Source organism: Alosa sapidissima, chromosome 16, assembly GCF_018492685.1.
Source record: "Alosa sapidissima isolate fAloSap1 chromosome 16, fAloSap1.pri, whole genome shotgun sequence".
Taxonomy (NCBI): Eukaryota; Metazoa; Chordata; class Actinopteri; order Clupeiformes; family Clupeidae; genus Alosa; species Alosa sapidissima.
Genome location: NC_055972.1, coordinates 22436093 through 22456826, shown reverse-complemented (window position 1 = coordinate 22456826; position 20734 = coordinate 22436093). Strand labels below are relative to the sequence as shown.

General features: G+C 45.4%; 1 protein-coding gene across 11 annotated transcripts in view; it reads right to left on the bottom strand.

The window, feature by feature from the left end:
* Positions 1-4697: 4697 nt before the first annotated feature.
* birc6 (baculoviral IAP repeat containing 6) overlaps positions 4698-20734 on the bottom strand; it is a 129972-nt gene continuing 113935 nt past the window's right edge. For all 11 annotated transcript variants that reach the window (XM_042066404.1, XM_042066408.1, XM_042066414.1 and 8 more), the window contains exons 70-74: positions 20075-20236; positions 18803-18880; positions 16783-16971; positions 7808-7942; positions 4698-5834 (exon numbers count right to left, since the gene is read on the bottom strand). In XM_042066404.1, coding sequence (XP_041922338.1) covers positions 5655-5834; positions 7808-7942; positions 16783-16971; positions 18803-18880; positions 20075-20236 — 744 coding nt within the window. In that variant the 3' untranslated portion in view covers positions 4698-5654. The remainder of the gene's footprint in view (positions 5835-7807; positions 7943-16782; positions 16972-18802; positions 18881-20074; positions 20237-20734) is intronic.

Genomic DNA, 20734 nt, shown 5'->3' with positions numbered 1-20734 from the left:
AAGTGCTAAGTAACAAAAATACCTCAGGGATAAAGTTGTAAACCACATAATGCGCACCGCAGTGTTTTACTGCTTTAAATTAAGACATATGATTTGTAATTAAGGATGCAATTACAAAAAATAAAGGAAAATACGAATGCTAGTTGATACGTCCTTAATACCTGCCAACATTTAGCTTTCTAAAAATGGGAGATTGTGTGATGTGTTAATCACATTTCTTCCCTAACAATTTTACAACAGGTAGTTGTGAAGTAGGCTATATAGCCCGCTTGCTTGCAAAACTCCGTGCTGCGCAGTTCACCTGCTTCCTTATTTGGGGTTTTGGGTTGCCAGGTTTTTTTTTTTATTTTATATAATTATATTTATTTGATTTCATACATGTAACAGAAATTGCTTATACCAGTAGACATATTAATCTTTATCAATTTACAGTCCTACTTACTCAGTATTCACATTCTGTTACTCGTGATTGTCATACTCACACCCATGCACCCATATACATAGGACACCCATACCAATACATACTCCATACATACTTATACACCTGCAAAATACACTGTGTAGATGTTAATTTGCAATCAATTTTGCAGGTTTCAGTCAACAACTTCTGAATTTCCAGCCAACCCTGTTTAATTTTCTTACATTCCCAGAAGGCATGTAAGAGAGTCCACATGAGAGCCACATTTCACACACAAAGCAGAAGATGATGGGTCAAATTTATGTATTTTAGATTTTGTATAATATATTCTTGTCATGAGCTTATATTGTATAAGCCTCAGGTTTTCATTGATGGTAATATTATTGGTTAGGTTTAGGCCTTCCTTCCATTTTGTATGTGTATCTGTGATATTAAGGTCCTTATTCCAAGCGTCATATATATATTTAAATGAGTAATTATCCACCTGTGACTCAATCAAACATTTATAAACTTTACCAATTAGTTTCTATTTCTCTCCAGTTTTAAAAAAGCTTCTCTAATGTTGTTGATTCAGTATTACAATTTAGCTCAACATTCTGTGATATCCAATTTTTCAATTGTAGATTTATACTAATATGCACTCCTAAAATATTTTTAATCTTCTTCCATTCCCTCCAGTGTACTGTTAATTACAAAATTAAAAACTACTGATTTTACATTTTGTAAAATAGCTAAAAATAAATGGTCCGGCTTGAGTTGGTAATCTTCTATTTTTTATCCAGGGATCTTCCTCTGATCTATTAATAACAGAGTTGATGTAAAAAGCTTGGGCTGAGTAGTAATACAGTTCAATGTTTGGCCTCCCTCACCTCAGTTTTGAAGAAGTTTCCATCTTAATCGGTGGGATTTGTTTGACCAAATAAACGAGCAAAACAGTCTGTTAACCATCTTAAAAAGTTATTTGGTGGTATTACTGATACTGTCTGGAAGGTAAACAAAAATTAGAGTAACCATATCATTTTTATCAAATTTATTCGACGGTTACCCCCCTCCCCCACCTCCCCCCAACATTCTAAATCAATTGTATGCACCATATTGCTATGTAGCATAGTAATGTTAGACACCATTTCAAAGTTTTGGCTCTTGGGAATCCAAAAATGACAACTGTTTTCATGTACAATCTGTATAGTGCTTTACATTTTCAGATTAATGTTATTATGTCTCAATTAAATTTGATCCAAAATGCCCCTCCCCCTCTTTTGGTGCTACCCTGACTTCTGGCTGCAGTGTAGCTGCAGCACCATAAGTAGATGCAACATATTGGGTACTGAAATATTCACAAGAATCCATAGAAATTGAATCTTCATGTTGTGAATCCTTGAGACCAGGATTATGCTTCTACACAAAGGGGTTCATGTGCAGTAAGCATTTGAGTGTCAGTATGCATTTTGGATAGCAAAAAGTCTTATAGGGAGTTTCCATAGGCATTTTACAAAACGCATGAGCATACCTTGGCAAATAATGGTCTAAAGCACTCATATTTTCATTCTATATTGATCTACTTTTGCACACAGCCTCACAAGACCTGGTGCTAGGGCTCAGTTGTGTTTCTAAGGGATATCAAGTGACCCAGAGGGCTGAAATGTGATCAGTTCAGAGATGCTTGTAATCCGGCAGAAAGAAAAAACTACATTCTAGCCTCTGTAACTCTGTGTGAGTACATCACACAGTTATTTTGACTGTTTCCTACGAAAACAGGTTCTCAGCATTCTATAGAGGTCCAACATTTGATGTTAGGCCCCAGAAGAGGTGGGAACAATGCCCCTGTAAATAGGCACAGTGCAATTTCAGGCAAAACCTTGAAATTTGTATTGAGATCTATGAGCAACATAGTTATCCTTACACAGTATTGTTTTATCAGGGCATATATAGCATTCTAGGTACTTAATCCTTCCTTTTTGCCATTTGAACTCATTAAAATACTGTTTACTCTTGGACAAAGGCTCTGTTATTGATACAAGTTTGGTTTTCCTCATGTTCGTTTTATAACCAGATACTTTAGAAAAATTGCTTTATGATATTCAACCCATGTGGGATTGAAGTTTCAATTTTAGTGAGATACAACATAAGGTCCTCTGCATACAAGTTAAGTTTGGAACACCCTCCACCAATCCATATGCCAGTTACCTCTTCTGAATTCTGAATCTTCTGAGCCAATGGTTCAATGGCTAGGGCAAACAGTGTTGGTGATAGTGGACCTCCCTGTCTTGTTCCTCTCGTTATCTGGATGGCCTCCGATAGGATCCCATTAGAGTAGACATACTGTATGCTGTTGGTGCCTTATAGATTGCTTGAATTATTTGTATTATTTCCTGTGGAAAGTCATATGCATGTAATACTTCATAGGCAACTCTATTCAAGGCAATTAAATGCCTTTTCAGCATCTACAGCCATTAATGTTAGATCTATTTTTTCTTTTTTAGCAAATTGTGATATTGATACACATATTCTAACGTTTGTTTTTAAATTGCCAGGTTTTATTAGCCTGACGAGCCAGACCCACATTGAAATGTAGGGTCTGGGCACTCACCGTTCGCAGTGCTCAGTCCGAGATAATCAGTTGTCTTTCAAATTCCCTCTGCACGCAATAGGACAGCGGCAGCGGCTATGAGTCCCATGCGTTTCCCACCAGCGGAGCTAGTTGGCTAGTTCAAACATTTGCCAACTTAATAAAAGCTAACTCGTGTCACACTGTTCGCCAACAGCAACATCCATTTTATTTGTTTTCAAGTAGCAGGGAATTCAAGCCAAACAGTTGCAACTCTGCCATCAATCATTATGTTAAGCCCACCTAATGACTCTATACACGATTTCATTGGCCTGATTTGAGTTTTGATTTCTGGAGCTCACAAGCCAACGGAGAGTTGCTAGACTTCTAGGCTAAGGTTTTATGACAAAAAAGTTTAAATTTAAAGTAAGTAATTGTGTATGTGTAGGGTGTATTTCATACACAATATGGCAACCTGGGAAGGGTCAGACTACAGATTAATTAATTTACAAATTAATGGATCAGTGATTTTAAAATCAAGTTTGTTGTTGCAAATTACGGGAGTTTTCCGGGAGAAATAACAAAACTGGAGGGCGCCAGGAGATGACCTTGAAATACGGGAGAAACCCAGGAAAAACGGGAGTGTTGGCATGGTCGTGGCATTAAAGGGCCTACAGGACTAACTTGTTCCCTTAAGGCGGCAGATGTTTGTAGGCCTATGCATAGGCCTATGTTTTTTTAAATAGGCCTAGGCCTATGGGAATTCTTCTGATAAAAAAAAGCTTTACAATTCCTTACAAGGTACTGGATAAATAATGTATAAGACGCAGTAAATCACAGAGACGAATGTAAAGATATGAAGGAGGGAGTCGGGACCTCAAGGATTTGCTATGCAGTAAACCTCACAGTGAAAGTTCTAGATTAGCTGCACAAAAGAAAACACCATTAGGTGCTGACCATAAAGTAGGATGACACACACATAAAAACAAATACTATACTTTGAAGGTAAACACATCCGCTCACAGTAATTTTTAAACTTAATCAAAGATCATTTCATCTTCAACCTTAACCTGGATTTTAGTCAGTTTTAGAGCAGTGGTTCTCAAATGTTTTATCATCCCCCACTTTAAAGGTGGAGAAATCTCAAGCCCCACATAACCCCATCAACCAATTTTTCTTTCTTTTCATTTTGGTTCCATGTTACATTTCCCGTGTCGGTCCGCTGGATTAGATGTTATTTTGAATTCATACGTCGGTCTGTTTATGACTGCTATGTTTGTATGTGGCTATTTTGTTTTGAATCTACGATCTTCCTTGTCAATAAAAGGCATTATGAAAGATAGGCACAAAAAAAACTAATTTCCTCTTTGTTCATCACGCACCACCTGTCATGTCTATATTCCCCACTAGTGGGGTCCGCCCCACACTTTGAGAACCACTGGCCTAGAGCATGCAATAAAATAATATTTCATTAAATAAAATAATTTTGATAGCGTTAGGGTCAGTCAGGTCAGTTCAATGCTTTGTATGTAGTTATTTCTGGTTGGTTTGTGACAATATCAAGGAATACCATATATTCTCTACAAAAATAACAGATCAAAAGAAATCTGGCAGACAGACAGAGGACAGACAATACATTAAAAAGGAAGAAATGCAAATACACCACGCACTCAGTGCACAACTCGCACGCACATACACGCACACACACAAATCTCCAGAGTCATCACAATATATGTGTGCAAAGTAGAATAGATTGCATTTATTAAACTTGCATTGAAAGTTAGTGAGCAATTAAAAAGGGGAGTTAAAGCATGACGCTGGTCTCTTACCAGCAAGTGAGAGGGCGACAAGTGATCATAGTGGTTAAGAATATCCATTTCAGCCTTTATTGAAGTTTACAGGTTTTCTGTATAAACCAAATAAGCGATGTCAATGGGGAAATCAGAAGAATCCTCAAACGTCTGAGGGGAGAGGAAGTGTTGGGTGTGTGTTTTATAGATCTTCCTTTTTTTTTTCTTTTTTTAAATAGTATCGCAAATGACCAATATATCCTTGGTTACCGTCCTTGCTAAGTCAGGAAAACAAAACAAAAAGGGAAAAAAAGAAAAGAAAAAGAAAGAAACCAATAAAACAAATGGAAATGAACATTCAGTAAACATTCTCATCTAAAGGTAGTTCCCTCATATACTCTGATTTCCTCGGTCATTATGTATACATAAACAAGTTTAATAACATACCAGTCAGTGGTTATTTCACAATTGAAAAACAAATAATAATAAAGAAACAAAACAAAAAGAAAAAAAAAAAACACATAAAAGTTTACACTCTTTTACACGTAAATAAAAGCTCGTTTGTATGTGGCGCCTTGTTTTTTCTTTTTCTTGTATGGGGATACTGAAGCATAGTTCTGTGTCATCTCCGGGGGTTTAGAAGCAGATTGTTTTTTTCCCTCTGGTCTCAGCTTGGATGCTTTGCAGGTCGTCCTCTGTGGGTTTTTTTTTTTTTCAGCTATTACATAATTAGATTCTTACATACAAATATTGACAAAATCCAGGCTTTCACTGCCATGAACAGTCTATTTAATATCAATGGTAATAGTCGTGTGAGGAGGAAGAGGAGGAGGAAGAATGGGCAAGGGTAGGGCGGTGGGGCTGGCACCGACGGAGGAAGCTTTCGAGATCGAGAGCCTCATAGCTGTCCCTCGCTGCAGTGAGCGTCCTGGCTGCCGCCCGGCTTCTCCCCGTCCTGATTGGGTAGCTCCTTGACCATGAGGGCGGAGGTTTTCTCGGAGAACTCCTCCCCGTCAGGCTCCAGGCCGTCTGGGCAGGGCAGCTTCAGCAGTTCCTCCCTCAGCTGTGCTGTGTGCCTCTGCATGGAGGACAAAACCACAACACAGGACTGTTCAGAACAGAAGCTAGCAACCCCACACTGCAGCAACTACAGCAGCAGCTAGCAGCAGCAGTATAGCAAACAGCAAATGAAAAGACTGGTACAACAGATTCTAGAGAGAGTCTGAAGAGAGAGATGTGGCTGTAATTACTAATTCACAATGTCAAACAGGAACTCAATAGAAAGAGGCACTCATCAACAAATTGTCATCTCAAAGGCCTTTACTGTATCAGCGAGGGTGCTGGTGGACACAGTTCCAATTTCCAAGTGTATTAAAATAAACACACACATGCACTCTTTTAACACTGTGTGTGTGTGTGTGTGTGTGTGTGTGTTTTTGAATAAGATACATTACAAAAACACACATCCGCCCTTTCATACACTATGCAGGCTAACCAGTAGAACACTGAAACATGAATCCTTTGTGCAGAAAGGCAGAGATGTGCAATAGTAAGATCAGCAGCTTAATAAAGGGCTGTGGCCACGGCACAAGAGAGCGGGCAGGTCCACTCAGTTTTTATCTAAGTGTCCGCCAGATTATTTACAACCATATTAATTGTGAGTATTTACAGCCTGGGGTAAACCTGCATGCTGGGCTTTTCATCTGCTTTGCTGTTCTGTGTGTGTGTGTGTATACAAAAGAAACTGTTTTGTTGTTCTGTGTGTGTGTGTGTGTGTGTGTGTGTGTGTGTGTGTGTGTGTGTGTGTGTGTGTGTGTGTGTGTTTAGCCCCAGCAGCTGGTCAGGAGGGAGCCTGGCAGTCAGTGGCATGAATCAAGCCTGTCCAGCTGAACCCACACTGCAGAAGGTGGGGGTAGATTATCCTGAGTGGCCAATTCAGACTTCATTAAAACTGTGTGTGTGTGTGTGTGTGTGCGTTGTGTGCGCGCGCGTTGAGTGTGTGTGAGTGTGTGTGTGTGTGTGTGTGTGTGCGTTGTGTGTGTGTGTGTTGTGTGTGTGTGCGTTGTGTGTGTGCGTTGTGTGTGTGTGTGTGCGCGCGTTGTGTGTGTGTGTGTGTGTGTGTGTGTGTGTGTGTGTGTGTGTGCGCGCGTGCGTTGTGTGTGCATGCGGTGTGTGTGCGTGCGGTGTGTGTGATGGAAGGGCGAGTATGTGTGCAAGTGTGTATGTGCTAACGCACACACTTTGAACTAAGCTGAAAATAGGCAATGAATTTTACAACCAGCTATACAGCTGCGAAGTCAGAAACGGAGAGACATTTCTCAAATGCTGGGATTGCATGTCCTTATCACAGATTGTTAGTGTGGGTGGGTTATCTTCAATTCTGCTGCTCACTTATACAGAATGTGTATGTGTGTCTGCATTATCTTTACTGACGTTACTAACAGGGATGTGTGGGCACTGGATCTCTCAAGTAGTACGAGTATGCACATGTACTGTAAGCGTGTGTGTGTGTGTGTGTGTGTGTGTGTGTCAACCCCTTAGAATTATAAGGTTCTATCTACATTCTGAGTAGTTCTGAGATATTGAGCTTCACAGAGTTATACCGATAAGCGGAACAAACCTCTTACATGCATATATGCATAAATGCATACAACTACAAGAAACACCACACCTGTCACAGAATAAGAATATGTCAATAACTCAATTTTGACAAAAATGTCAGAAACTGTAGAACCTTATAATCCTAAGGGGACGATATCTATCTGAGACTGATGTAGTGTGTGACAATGCTCATTGCTTGATAATATGTCGGGGGATTTAGTGCAAATATGGGGGGCAAAGCTCCATGCAGTTCAGATTGTGACTATGTGTGGCTGTATGCATAGCATGAACTACTCCTTGTTCCTGGTGTGGCCGCTCATTACTTTAGGAGCTACAATGTAGAGGTTTACGGAACAGCCGTGTGTGTGTGTGTTCATTGCCTTGAGTGCATGTTGCCTACTGCTCGTGTGTGTGTGTGTGTGCGCGCGTGTGTGCGTGTATGGTTGTTACCTTGAGAGCTGCAGCGTGGTGGGACATGGTGCGGCCCACTCTCTTGTCGCTGCTGTACTGCTGGATGTCTGTGATCCACTCCTCACACTGGGCCATGATCTCGGCACGCTTCAGGTAAAAGTGCTTATGGATCACCTGGACAAGAACACAAAGGGAGACAAACACATCCATTGTTACGCCATGTCAGTTACTGAAAGAACACTCCCATTGCTACGACAAAAGCGTCGCCCCCTACAGGGACGTTTGTTCTCCCTCTTGCTCTCTTTTTGACAGACACGTTGTTCGGCTGGCGGTCGGTGTGGTAGAGGGCTGTGCATATGCCAGGCTGATTAAAACTCCCCCGCTGCACATGCCAGCCTGTATTACCCATAATCCCCTTGGCCTTTGCCGAGCGCAATGGCCGGGTAGAGCCCTGGGTGCACGGCTGAGGGACACGGAGTTGCCGGTGAAAAAGAAAAAAATGAGTACCAGAGAGATGTGGGAAGGGACTGAGGCACTGTGTGTGTGTGTGTGTGTGTGTGTGTGTGAGAGAGTGAGTGTGTACGAGTGTGTAGTCAAGCAGCCCTGGAAGGCAAACTCTTCCAGCTTCCCCTTCCTCCCTCCATCCCCACCTCTCTCTACTCGCTTCCTCGCTTGCCATGCAAAAAGCATCTGCATCTGCCTGCTGCAATCTGGGCCTTGGCAGCAGGTGGGCCTTCTCTTCCTTCGCTTCAGCTGAAAGATGAGTGAAGCACTCGGCAGGCCTGCAGCCCATGTATGTGTGGAGTCCGTGCCCAAACACAAGACCCCCCCCCCCCCCCCCCCCCTCTCCTTCAGTCAATCTACTATTCCCTCACTCTCATTCTCTCTATTCAAGACATCCACTCTCTTGTGCGCACGTCTTCATACCTCCTGGGGTGTCTCCACTCCAGGCACACAGAACGAGGAGGGGAGGGGGTATCAGTATGAAACACCTGTATACTTTTGTAGCCTTTTGCAATTGCAATGAGATGCTGCAATTGGGTTGCATTCTGTCGAGTTCTTTTGGAATCTCTACAACCCTAACAAAGGCTACCTATGCACAGACATTGAATGTTTGAGACTATTCATTCCAAGCTGGAGATGAAGACAGCCAGCTTCTCTTAAGAAACTGGAGAACTTCAGTAAGGAGCAAGTGACACACATAATTCCACGGCTGACTGGGTCTCATCAGAAACAGAAAATGGAGAGTTGCTTTCGTCTAATGAGAAATGACTAACATTAAAAAGGTCTCCTGAGTTACCACAGATGGCTGATTCACCCCATCAATGTGGGGACAGGGGGGCATTGCAGCCAGAGAATGAAATCGTCCTGCCGATGACCGCTCGCACTCGGGGGCAACACAGCATGCGTTATGGCAGTATGAAATGGCCAGGGCTCCTTCAGGAACGTGTGTGTGTGTGTGTGTGGGTGGTCATAAAAACCTGTTATTTAGGGCCAACCAGGCTGCTGCTTTTCACTACGAAATGCGATCAGAAAGAAAGCTCAAGTCTGGTTTCAGTGGGGACACTTTTTTTTTTGAGTGGTAACAAGTCTGTGGGGCTTAAAAGATAATCACCACATCTGTTTGCACACCTTCAACAGCAGCTTGAAATATATATCAATGTAACTTTTGCTTGTACCCCCTGATGCACAGTGTCTGTTAAATTAATAAATGCAACGTAAACGCACACACACACAGAAATCTGATGCCTCATTTGACACGCACTCAAACACACAGCAGAGGAACTGTTGGGTATAATTAATGTTGTAGGAAAGGGCATGATGCCGGAGGCAAGTGATAGCTGGAGCAGGCGGATTTATGAGCTCCAGCTCTGCCCTGAGCTCAGAGGCGCAGCACAGCGCAGCGTTCACTTAAACTGTGGCCACGAAAAGCCAGACTAGCGTAGCCATGGCTATTTAAAAATAAAATAAAAAAAATTGTGCCTTTAATGATAGAACAGTGGAGAGTGACAGGAAGTGAGTGGGAGTAGAGAGCAGGGGTGGGATCCGGAAAGGACCACGGGGCGGGAATCGAACCGGGGTCGCCGGCGTACGGTGCAGGTGCCCCACAGCCAGTTGCGCCACAGCTGGGGCCAGCCATGGCTATTTTGTTTTGCGTCACTCAATGAGCACGGACAAACTGAGGGGGACACTAGTGTCAGTCATTCACTACCTCACTCACTCGATCAGTCAGTCAATCAATCAATATCTCCTAGGAACAGTGTGTGAGGCCTGGAATGGTGCAGAGGGGGAGAGAGGTGCAACTGTGTGCTAAGTGCTGTGCCATGCTTCATCTCACAAACCTTGTTTGGAGATCTGGTTGCCATTACTGATGGCTGGTTATTTGCCCAGATCAATCAAGACTAAACTGCTTTGTGTGTGTGTTTGTTTGTTTGTACGTATGTGTGAGCTTGAAAACATACAAGCGCGCGTGCGCATGTATACATGTCGTGACTTTTATTGAAATATATCCTTTAGTTTATATATCTTTTATGTAGTATCTTTATTCTGTGTAATATCATTGTTTTGTGAAACTGAAGTCTGTAGTATGTTCAGTGTGGGAAAGGAAGACTGGTTTAAGTGAAAGAGCAGGCCTGGCAGAAAATGCCATAGATAAGGTTTGGTGCCAGGAAATGTAAGCAAAACCTAAAGAATGGCACAACCTAAAGAATGTATGAATAACAGGATGAGAGGGCAAAGGTGGAGTACCATATATTACTTGGTCAGTTATCTGTAAACATAGAGTGTCTTGTCTGGGATGACTTGAAGGGGTATAAAGGCTGGACAACAGCCAGAGGATGTGAGCTCACTTTGCTCACTGCTCACTTTGCTTACACTTACTTGCTTGCTTCACTAATGCTCTGGAGTGCATTAAAGCCATCATCTGCAGTATACATCCATGGTGTGCGGACTTCTTTTGAGTTTGTATTATTTAATGTGGATTTGACACCACATACACACGCAGACCGTTTGGTGCTTAGTTTTTCTTTAATGAGCAAGCTTATGCTGATGGTCAAGGGCACATTCTCAAGGTCACGGCGCTGTGTGGAGCGGGAGGCGGGATCGTTTAGCAGCTCTGGTCTCCTTTCACTGCAAAGCTCCAGGGGTCCATTCACACAATCATTGAGGAGTCAGGCGAGAACAACAAAAGATGGCAGCTATTCTCCTGTAAAATGCAGCCCCCCACAAAGCTGGAGACAAAACAGACCGAACAGAGAAGGTCATTTGTAACAAGACCGTTTGTTTCAGTGCCAGGGACATTTATTAATGGACTCCTATTGAGGAGTCAGATCCCAAGGGGTATTTGTGTGTGTCTGTGTGTGAGCTTATGACTTTTGGTATTTGGCATGCACATCAATCACAGTGTGGAGAAGACACACCGGAGTGCATGGACACATTAGTCACCAAGTGTGCCACATACACATGTATGACCAAGATGGGTCAAGTCTCAACAGATGACCTTTACAAAAAACACGCCACACACAAGACGCACACACAGCTCATCAGCACTGAAGAAATGCCCCAACGGACATCTGTGCCATAGATTAAGATGCACACTCACTCCTTTCCTTCTTCTCTTGCCTTCTCCATCCCTCTCATACACAGCTGATTGCATGTTCGGGTCTTGGTCCACTAACAAACTAAGTGACCTTTTAGGTAATGTGGGCTGCAGGGCAGTTGAGCGGGGTGAGCGTCTGGGCTCTGCGAGATAAACATGCAGATAAACACCTCATCAGTGCAGCCAGAGCCACTGCAGGCCAAAGGTCAACACACTCATGCATTCTCTTCCTCACACGTGAACACATTCCGACCCCATTTTCATTTAGGCTGTCAGGGTTGCCTTAACGAGAGATTTTATGTCATTCACCCAGTTATGACATTTACAAAATTGACCAAAGGTTGTGAAGGAAATAGAAAATGCAATCTTTCCATTTGATCTTTGTGTTTGCCAACTGCATTATGCATTGGCACGATGAATGTAAATTTGCTTGCAAAGCACTAGCTGGTCGGTGGGTGTCAGGTTAGGGGGAGGAGGAGAGTTTGAGCCTGGTCAGATGGACACGTGGGACATGGAGAGGAGAGCGAGACTGATGGGAAGAGATGGAGAAGTGGGTGGATGTGTTGTGAGCAGGTGGAGGAGCATCAGCGAGCCAGACAGCCATCGGGACGCGTGCCGTGCACCACCTATATACGGCACCATCTATATACTGACCAAGCGGCCGCTACCCTGCATACATTGTGTCACACACACAATGTGTGTGTGTGAGGGTGAATGTGCATGCACGCACACACACACACACACACACACACGCACACACACACACACACACACAGGACGGAACACTCAATCACTGCCACTGCAAGTGTGTGTGGACACGAGCAGAATTGTAAAGCAGAGCTTTATGGCCGTGTGCATGAGTTATTCTGTGTCAAGTGTGCATACAGTATACATCACGATCTGTACAATCTCCGCATTCTAAGCATGCGATGAATATGTGTGTGTGTGTGTGTGTGTGTGTGTGTGTGTGTGTGTGTGTATGAGAGAGTAGGAAACGTGTTTCATCTGTGGATTGGATTCCTCCAGGGAACGAAGTAAAGGAGCCAGCTGGAGATGCCCCTTAAATAAGAACCATTACACTCCCCTCATGGAGATGTGCACACATCCACCCGATTATATGTCCCACTGGACGGTCATGGCCAGCATTCATTTCCCAAAATTAATATTGCTTAAAGAGGCTGGTCTACAACCCCATATACACCTGGCTGTGTGAGTGTGTGTCAACATGCCTCCCTAGCTCTATCTTTAGGTGGAAAACTGGAGGCAGGGACCACAGCAGAGAAGGGAGAAGAAGCTGTGTCTCTCTCTCTCTCTGTGTGTGTGTGTGTGTGTGTGTGTGTGTGTGTGTGTGTGTGTGTGTGTGTGTGTGTGTGTGTGTGTGTGTGTGTAGGGTGATTGATTGCCTTGCCAGCGTTGCCATGGAAACCCCATGGCTGTGGCGCACACACAGCGTTCCCAGCCTCCTGGCCCGGCCCTTGCCGAGCGGTGAAGATTCACTGAAACTCACAGCTGGGACTAGCAGCCACACTCTGCCCCTCTCTCTCTTTCTCTCTCTCTCTCCATCCATCCCTCTCTCTCTCTAGTGAGGAGCAGAGGGGCAGTGCTAACTGTAGCCCCGGGCGCTGTGAGGCAGCAGAAGCGGCGTCGGTGTTGGTGCTCGGAGAGGGAGCGGAGCGGAGCAGAGCAGGCTGGGCTGGTCGCCGGGGCGTGTGTGAGGCAGCGAGATGACTGCTGTTCCACCCAGGCTCAACAGAGGGAGAGTTTAAGCCAAACATAAATAATGCACCACCAAGCGCTGTACTGAGCATAATGACTCCACATTAGAACAGGATACACAACTATCCTGTGTGTGTGTGTCATAGAGCACAAAAAAAGAATTGGAATGTAAGATAGACAACAGCAGACACATCCTCTCTCTCACTCACACACACACACGCTCACACACACACACACAGACCTTAGTAAGCAAGGTAGAAGGGAATCGTTTCCGGTAGCTTTAGCTGTTAAAATGAAATTCAGTGTTTCCTCTATGTTTATTTCAGCATGGCGGCCTCCCACAGTTTAATTAATACCGCCACGGTATCAGAATCAGGGCAGACGCACATTTGCTTTTTAAATAAACCTGCGACGTATCCTCCCCTGCTGGCTGCCGCTCACATTGCAATTTAACAATAAGTAGCCTAAACTAGTCAGTGGTTATTATGGCCCGTCTGGTTTCAGTTCACATATTATATACTGTATTGATGTAGCCTATTTAAAGCATTAACTCTCTTCTCAGTGTTTCCTCTTCATTTAGCAGTGCCACTGCTTCAAAATTAGGGGAGGCGCAAAATGGCTGTCGCCACTGATAAAAAAAATCTAGCGGAAACACTGAAATTAAATGTGCTAATGAGCCAAATGTCTGAGTTAGGAAAGTAAAAGCTCAACATGGAGTTCTGTGTGTGTGTGTGTGTGTGTGTGTGTGTGTGTGTGTGTGTGTGTGAGTGAGAGAGAGAGAGAACCAGACGTGATATCTTCACATTGATTAAGGCAACATCCACACCACTCCATCATTGTTTTAAACTCAATTCAATAAAGAGTAAATAAAGTTTGTTTTCCATGTTGCATGCACCGCTGGTAGGCTAGTAGTCTAAGTGGAAGACAGCCATGGGGAGTCAAGAAACGTCAGACTGACATGGTCCAATCAGGAAGCAACCATGGGTTTCCTACATCATCGTTTTCAAATGTTCAAAAGGATTACGCTTTCCGCATTAAAACGCAACACTAGTAGTCCAGATGAGAGGCGAAAACATAACAAAACAACTTTGGATTCAAACCTACTAGTCTGGATGGATCCTAAGTCAGCGACGGCCACAAAACAAATGACCCAATCACACTCCAGCCATCCTACAAATGGCCCAATCACACTCCAGCCACCCTACAAATGGCCCAATCACAATCCAGCCACCCTACAAATGGCCCAATCACAATCCAGTGGAGCTTGTGCCTTGTGTGTGAACAGCCCTTGCGCTCTCTCGCTTTCTCGCTCTCACCCACACACATCTCAATCCATATTTTAGCATGTGACCTGTAATTGCTAATTCCACTTGACAATCTCCTTTGGCATTATTTAAAGCCTCCTCTTCCTCATCTGGTCCTAAAAATAGGCACAGGATGCCCGATTTTCACACGTAGGGAGAAATCTCACCCCAAAATAAATCTAGCGGTAGACCTGCTCCCGTGCAGGCACAACCTACTGCCGCATCCCCAAAACCTGCTGGAGTGTGATTGGCTGGCAGGCTGTTTATCTCTCCTCTCCTGGTCCCCTCTCCCCCATCCACTGCTCCAAATATGAAGATGGTGAGGGAATGTCGGAGGAAACCTAATTGAATTTCAGGGGGAGGCAGGGTGGTGTGTGTGTGTGTGTGTGTGTATGTGTGCTTAGGCAGTCACTTGACGACCTGCCGTCTCCCTGCTTGTGAGCCAACGGTCCATTTCACCCCCAGCATTGACGTCAGAAGCCCGTCACTCGGATGTGGCTGGATGCTTGTGCGTGCGTGCCTGAGCCCCTGTCTGTGTGTGTGTTAAACATACAAAACATTCTCCCATATTCAGCACATCTGCAGTTCTATGAATCTGTGAGCAACATTCTGGCATGATCCATGAAATTCTGGTTTAAATCAAACTCTACAAGAAAAGCAGAGTCTCTTGGGACACACTCTGTTAATGTTTTTGTTTTTCCTAGATGAACCATAGTGAGTGACTGTGTGTGTGTGTGTGTGTGTGTGTGTATGTGTATGTATGTGTGTGCGTATGTCCCTCTCTTTTGCTTCCACTGTTTCATGTGCCTGGCATGTTGCCCAGCAAAATGGGCAGGGCAAACTGGGAGAATGGGATCAGGTCTCCTTAACGCGGTCTGCTAGTGAGACAGTGCCAGCACAGGTCAGGGATGGCACCATTGTGTTTGTGTGTGTGTGTGAATGAATGAATATATATATATATATATATATATATATATATATATATATATTATACAAGATTAACATGAGTGTGTATGCGTGTGTGTGTGCGAGTTGTATAATATTCTGGCTTGTCTTTGCTCTTCTCCGTGTCTGGTGCGCATCAAAACAATGTCATGCTGAGAGAAAACATTTGTCCTGAGACTGGGACGGACAGACCCCCCCCCCCCCCCCCCCCCCCCCACCACCACCACCACCACCACACACTTCCCCTGGTCTCAGGTAGGGCCGGAAAATCCATTACCATTTGGCAAAGCCCCAGTGGTTTGGCAGCAGCGCAGGCATCTAAGACCTTAATTGGATTTCATGTTTTTCTTTTTTCCTAAAAGTCTCTCTCTTTAATCCAGGTCCACCCTTCCCAAGCCAAATACTCTAATAGACACTGGCTTTCTCCTCAGTGTAAACACACTCTAACAACACACACACACACACACACCACCATACCGCCCCCCGCCCCCAGTCTCTCCTCCCCCTACCACACAGGTATACACAGGAGGAACATAATGCCTTTACCACCATACGCATGCACCCTCAATGGTCAACGAATCCAATAAACTGTAAACATCCTCCGGCGACTTCTAGGAAAGAACATGTCCTGTCCCATGTTGCGCCGTCTGAATGATATGACATTCTACTGGTGGGTCTTCATCCGCCCTGGCACCGCCCACACGTACGAGGGCTGCCAGCCACGCCAGTCTGAGCGCACATCATTAAGCATTAAGCCCCCCCCCCCCATTTCTCTCCCTTGCTTACGCTTACCGGATGGAGCGGGTTGAGTGATTGCTAGTGCAGGGGCCGAGTCAAGGACGGGAGGAAATCAAGAGTGTAGCCGAGGAGACGTACGTGTGTGTGTGTGTGTGTGTGTGTGTGTGTGTGTGTGTGTGTGTGTATGTGTGTGTGTGTGTGTGTGTGTGTGTGTGTGGAGGATATTATATACATCCAGAGGATATTATCTGCCTCGGAATGAATTAATAACACAAAATGTATGATGTGACGTGACCGTGGCCTGATCGCTGGGGCAGGGGCGGGGGATGGGGGGGTTGACATTTCTGAGCATCTTTGGTTCCTGGGGTACAAATTGATTTGGGACTGTTCGTGTGGAGGCAACAGGAGATGAAATTTTGGGAGGGGCTGAGATTCATCAAGCATGTGTGTGTGTGTGTGTGTGTGCACGCACATTTTTTGCAGATACTTTAGCAGGGTCAAGGGTAGGATGTCTAGCCTGACTGAGTGTATTTGTGTGTGAGAATATGAATGAGTTTATTTCTCCTGCCACTTTGAACTTGTGCTCTTGAAAATACATCACAGGCTGCACGTGGTTGTGGTTGTGGTTGTGTGTGTGTGTGTGTGTGTGTGTACGTACTGTTTATGGGACTGTGGATCTCCCTGCGTGTATGTGCTCGTGTCTCATCACTCACCTCCTTGAAGCAGGGAGAGGGGTTCCTCATCTGTTCCAGCATGGCCCACTTGACGGTGGCTTGCCGGATGTTTCCGTCGTACTCGCGGGAGCTTTGCGTGCCACTGGGCGTTCCCCTCGAGCGCTCGTAGCCAGGCTCGTTAAAGTATGGCTCTGCCACCAGGATCAGAGACTGAACAGACACTAGCACCTGAACAAACACACAAAAAAATGTGTGTGGGTTACTGAAATCAGATCTGCTGAATTAATTATTGAAAACTTTGGCTGCATCTGGTTACATTTGTGTTGAAGTTGCCCCCTTAAAACGGCTGCACACTTGGCCTATGTTCTGTGCGCGGATTAGCATATGAACATGAGCCAAATGAGGGGCCGGGGTCACAGGTTCACGGGCTCGGGGCCTGAGGAGCTGGAGCGCTGATAAATGTCTGCCCTAGCTGGACCGCTAGTCTCTCTGGATGAAGGCATCTGCTGCGGGACGGAATGCCAATGAGAGCGTCTCCGAAAGGTCACAGAGCTCATCCACGGCTGGGCCACTATTAGAAAAGTTCCTTTTCCAATCTCTGTTGAATACACCTCCAGTGTCGCCGGGAAAAGCCCTTGCTTGCTTATCTGACACGGCTAACCTTGAACTTTCCAGAAACCCAACGCCCACCACCATCCATCCGCCGCCCAGCGTCTGTGCGTTCCCCTCGACAGCACGGAGGCGGTCCAACAGCCCTTCCTGGCTGGCACACCGCTGGCCTGTCTGATTTCCATTATCGACCACAGCGGACACTAACTAAAATGATAATCAATGGAGACATCTCTATGAACTTTCTCCACCCCACCGCATCCACCGCACGAGAGGGATTTTTTCCCCCCAAAGGACGAGAGATTGGACGCGGAGGAGGATGGGATGGGGGAGTGAGCAGAGCGGAGCAGAAGGGTGGGGGCGGGTACCCATACTCGCTCGTTGTGAGATCAATAAAAGCGGAGAACACCAATTCCCCGGTTCTCAATACAGGATAGCCTATGGTGCATGGGCCAGAGAGGCATGGGGGGCGGTGATGTGGGAGTAATGGAGGAATATCAGTTTTATAATAATGGAGGAATATCAGTTTTATAATAATGGAGGAATATCAGTTTTAAGTAAATCAGATAATGGGTGACACAGGGGGATGGTGGGGGCGGGGGCAGGGATGATGATGATCTGCTAGCGTGGGCTACACACGGATGCTGGACTGGAGCAGGCTAGAGGCCAAAGCACCTCACACAGACTCCCTGCTGGTTGAGCCTCCTGACTAAAGGCTGGGTCTGGAGAAGAGCTCACATCCCTCACAGCCACACGGAGACGTCAAAACACAAGGAGCGCTCGCAGAAACGCCACCCGTTTTCAGATCAGCACAAACTCCCCTGGCAACACCAGACAGCAAGTTGTCTGTGTGGCAAACGCGTGACTGACAACAATCATGACACGCTCACCGACACGCTAGCCAACTTTACTCCAGGAAGCAAGGGTCTAAAAATAGAAATGGAAGACTTCAGTCATTGGAAGACTTCAGTCATTTCCCCCCCATCTTCTTCGCATGAGGCATTTATGCATCTGTCTATTCGTGCATCCATTCACTTTTAACCCCCCCCCCCCCCCCCCCCACTTGAGATAAAATGGGGTCATGTGACCCGCCTCCACCCCTCTTAGGTTGTCTCTCTCTCTCTCTCTCTCTATCGCTCTCTCTCTCTCTCTCAGTCTCTCCCTCTCGTGCTGGAGAGGCTGCAGTATTTATCATCTTCAGAGCAGCTAGAGAGAAAGCTGCTGGAGGGTGAGACACACAGCGCCTCTCCCCAGGCACCCTACTGTGGGAGACTGAGAGTGATGCTCCATACACAGTTTGGGGAAGCATGAGGGCAACCTAACTCATATTTAGATTACCATGTTCATTTAAAAAAATGCAGAGGGGACTTCATATGGGGTTCCTGTAAGGTGTGTGTGTCTGTGTGTGTGTGTGTGTGTGTGTGTGTGTGTGTGATAAAGAATGAGTTACCTGTAAAAAGCTAGAGGTTTGCGGGTTCCACTTCTCCTCTGGTCGACCATGCCAAGTGTTCAGGATACTTAAACACACCTGAGACGCAGAGCACCAGAGAGAGCGAGACAAGGAGAAGGAGGGAGAGGACCGGGAGGAGGGGTGCAAGAATGAAGGAGGGAGGAAGAAGGATTATGAGAGAAAGGGCAGAGGAAAGACAAAATGGGGGGGGGGGGGGGGGGGACAACAATGAGCAAAATTTGTCAGATGCATTGCCAAACACAGTGAAATGCACTCACAGACACATCTACTTCACACACACACACACACACACACACCAATAAAAAATGGATAAAAAAAAGCGCATATCTCCTGTCCATCAGAGTGGCATGTCTGATGGCTAAAGCACACAGTAATTCCTGGAGCAGCTGTCACCTCCCATTATGAGAGTACATGTTCCCTGTGAGAGTGCAGCTAATAAGGGCCAGGGGATGGGGAGGGACGAGAACACCTAAACCACCGGTGACCGCAGGAGAGGGGGAGCAGGAGGGAGAGGAGAGAGAGAAGAGGTCGTGTTGGGCTGTCTTTCTGGGTGTAGACCTGTGTGTATGTTTGTGTGTGTGTGTGTGTGTGTGTGTGAGATGTAGGGGGAGTAAGATAAGTAAAATATAGGGTCAAAGACATAAGAATTGGGACTAAAGACAGAGAGGAGAGTTCTCCTCATGGCTGCTACCCAGACGGAAACGCTGGCCAAAGAGCTGCTAGTCCTCACCAAGGACCTCACACATGTTGAAACCTAACACTACTACACTGTACGCACAAACACACACACACACAGCTATATATATTATTTTAGTGGGGTAAACTAAAAAGTAAAAATACAAAAGCTGCTGACAAAGGCTGCTTAAAGGGGTGGTTCAGGATTTTGTACATAGGACCTCATTTCCAAGTTAGCAAGTGTGATATTTATCAGCGGAGACCGTTCAACACGTTTCATCCAATACTTCTAGTTGCAGAGTTCGCAGGTGCTAGACTAGCGCAAGTCATCAGTATGTGTTAGCCTGCCACTAAAAACAGTCTTACCCACTCCACAGTACACCCGAGGCAAATAAATTATAACGGCAGACTATCGATGTAAATGTCTGTGCTGAAAACTCTCTCAACTGATAAGTATCACACTTGCTAACTTGGAAATGAGGTCCTACAGTATGTCCAAAATCCTGAACCACCCCTTTAAGACCTAGACATGAGTGTGGCCACAGGCCTGAGGTGCATGGCTGGGTAGAGACTCACTTTGCCGTCGTTGTAGAGGTTGGGGTTAAAGCGCACACTGTGTCCCCCGGTGGTCTCCAGGTTGACCAGAGGGGGCGAGTTGGGGTAGTCCTGGGGGAAGTACACGTCAAACTCAAAGCAGCCGTTTGCATATGGGGTGTCTGCCGGACCAGTAATCAGGACCTACGCAGAAAGGTGCACACACACACACACACACACACACACACAAGAGTGAGAAACAAAAAATGTAACTGTTGTGTTGATGGATAGTTCACCTAAACACACAGGACCACAATTCAGTTCAAACATCAAGAGTTTTTTGATCTTTAGTGATTCCAACACATTACTGTACCTCAGGGCATTTTTTTAAACATCTACATGCATTGCAAAAAACTAAATTAATTTGAAGGGCCTTCAGTTGTGCTTTGACAGGTTGTCAATTTGTGATGCGCACATTAAACAGGTACAGAAGGCAAGTTTCGACATCAATCAGTGCGGAGAGGTAGTAGTGAAGCACATCCAGAGGAGAAGTGTGACTGCGCCTCATTAAGCACTGACTAGAGTAACCTGTGTGTGTGTGTGTGTGTGTGTGTGTGAGAGAGTTTGTGCCCCCCCCCCCCCCACCCCAACCCCCAACCTATTCTTTCCTGATCAATGGAGGGAAGACCTCTCATCCAGGAG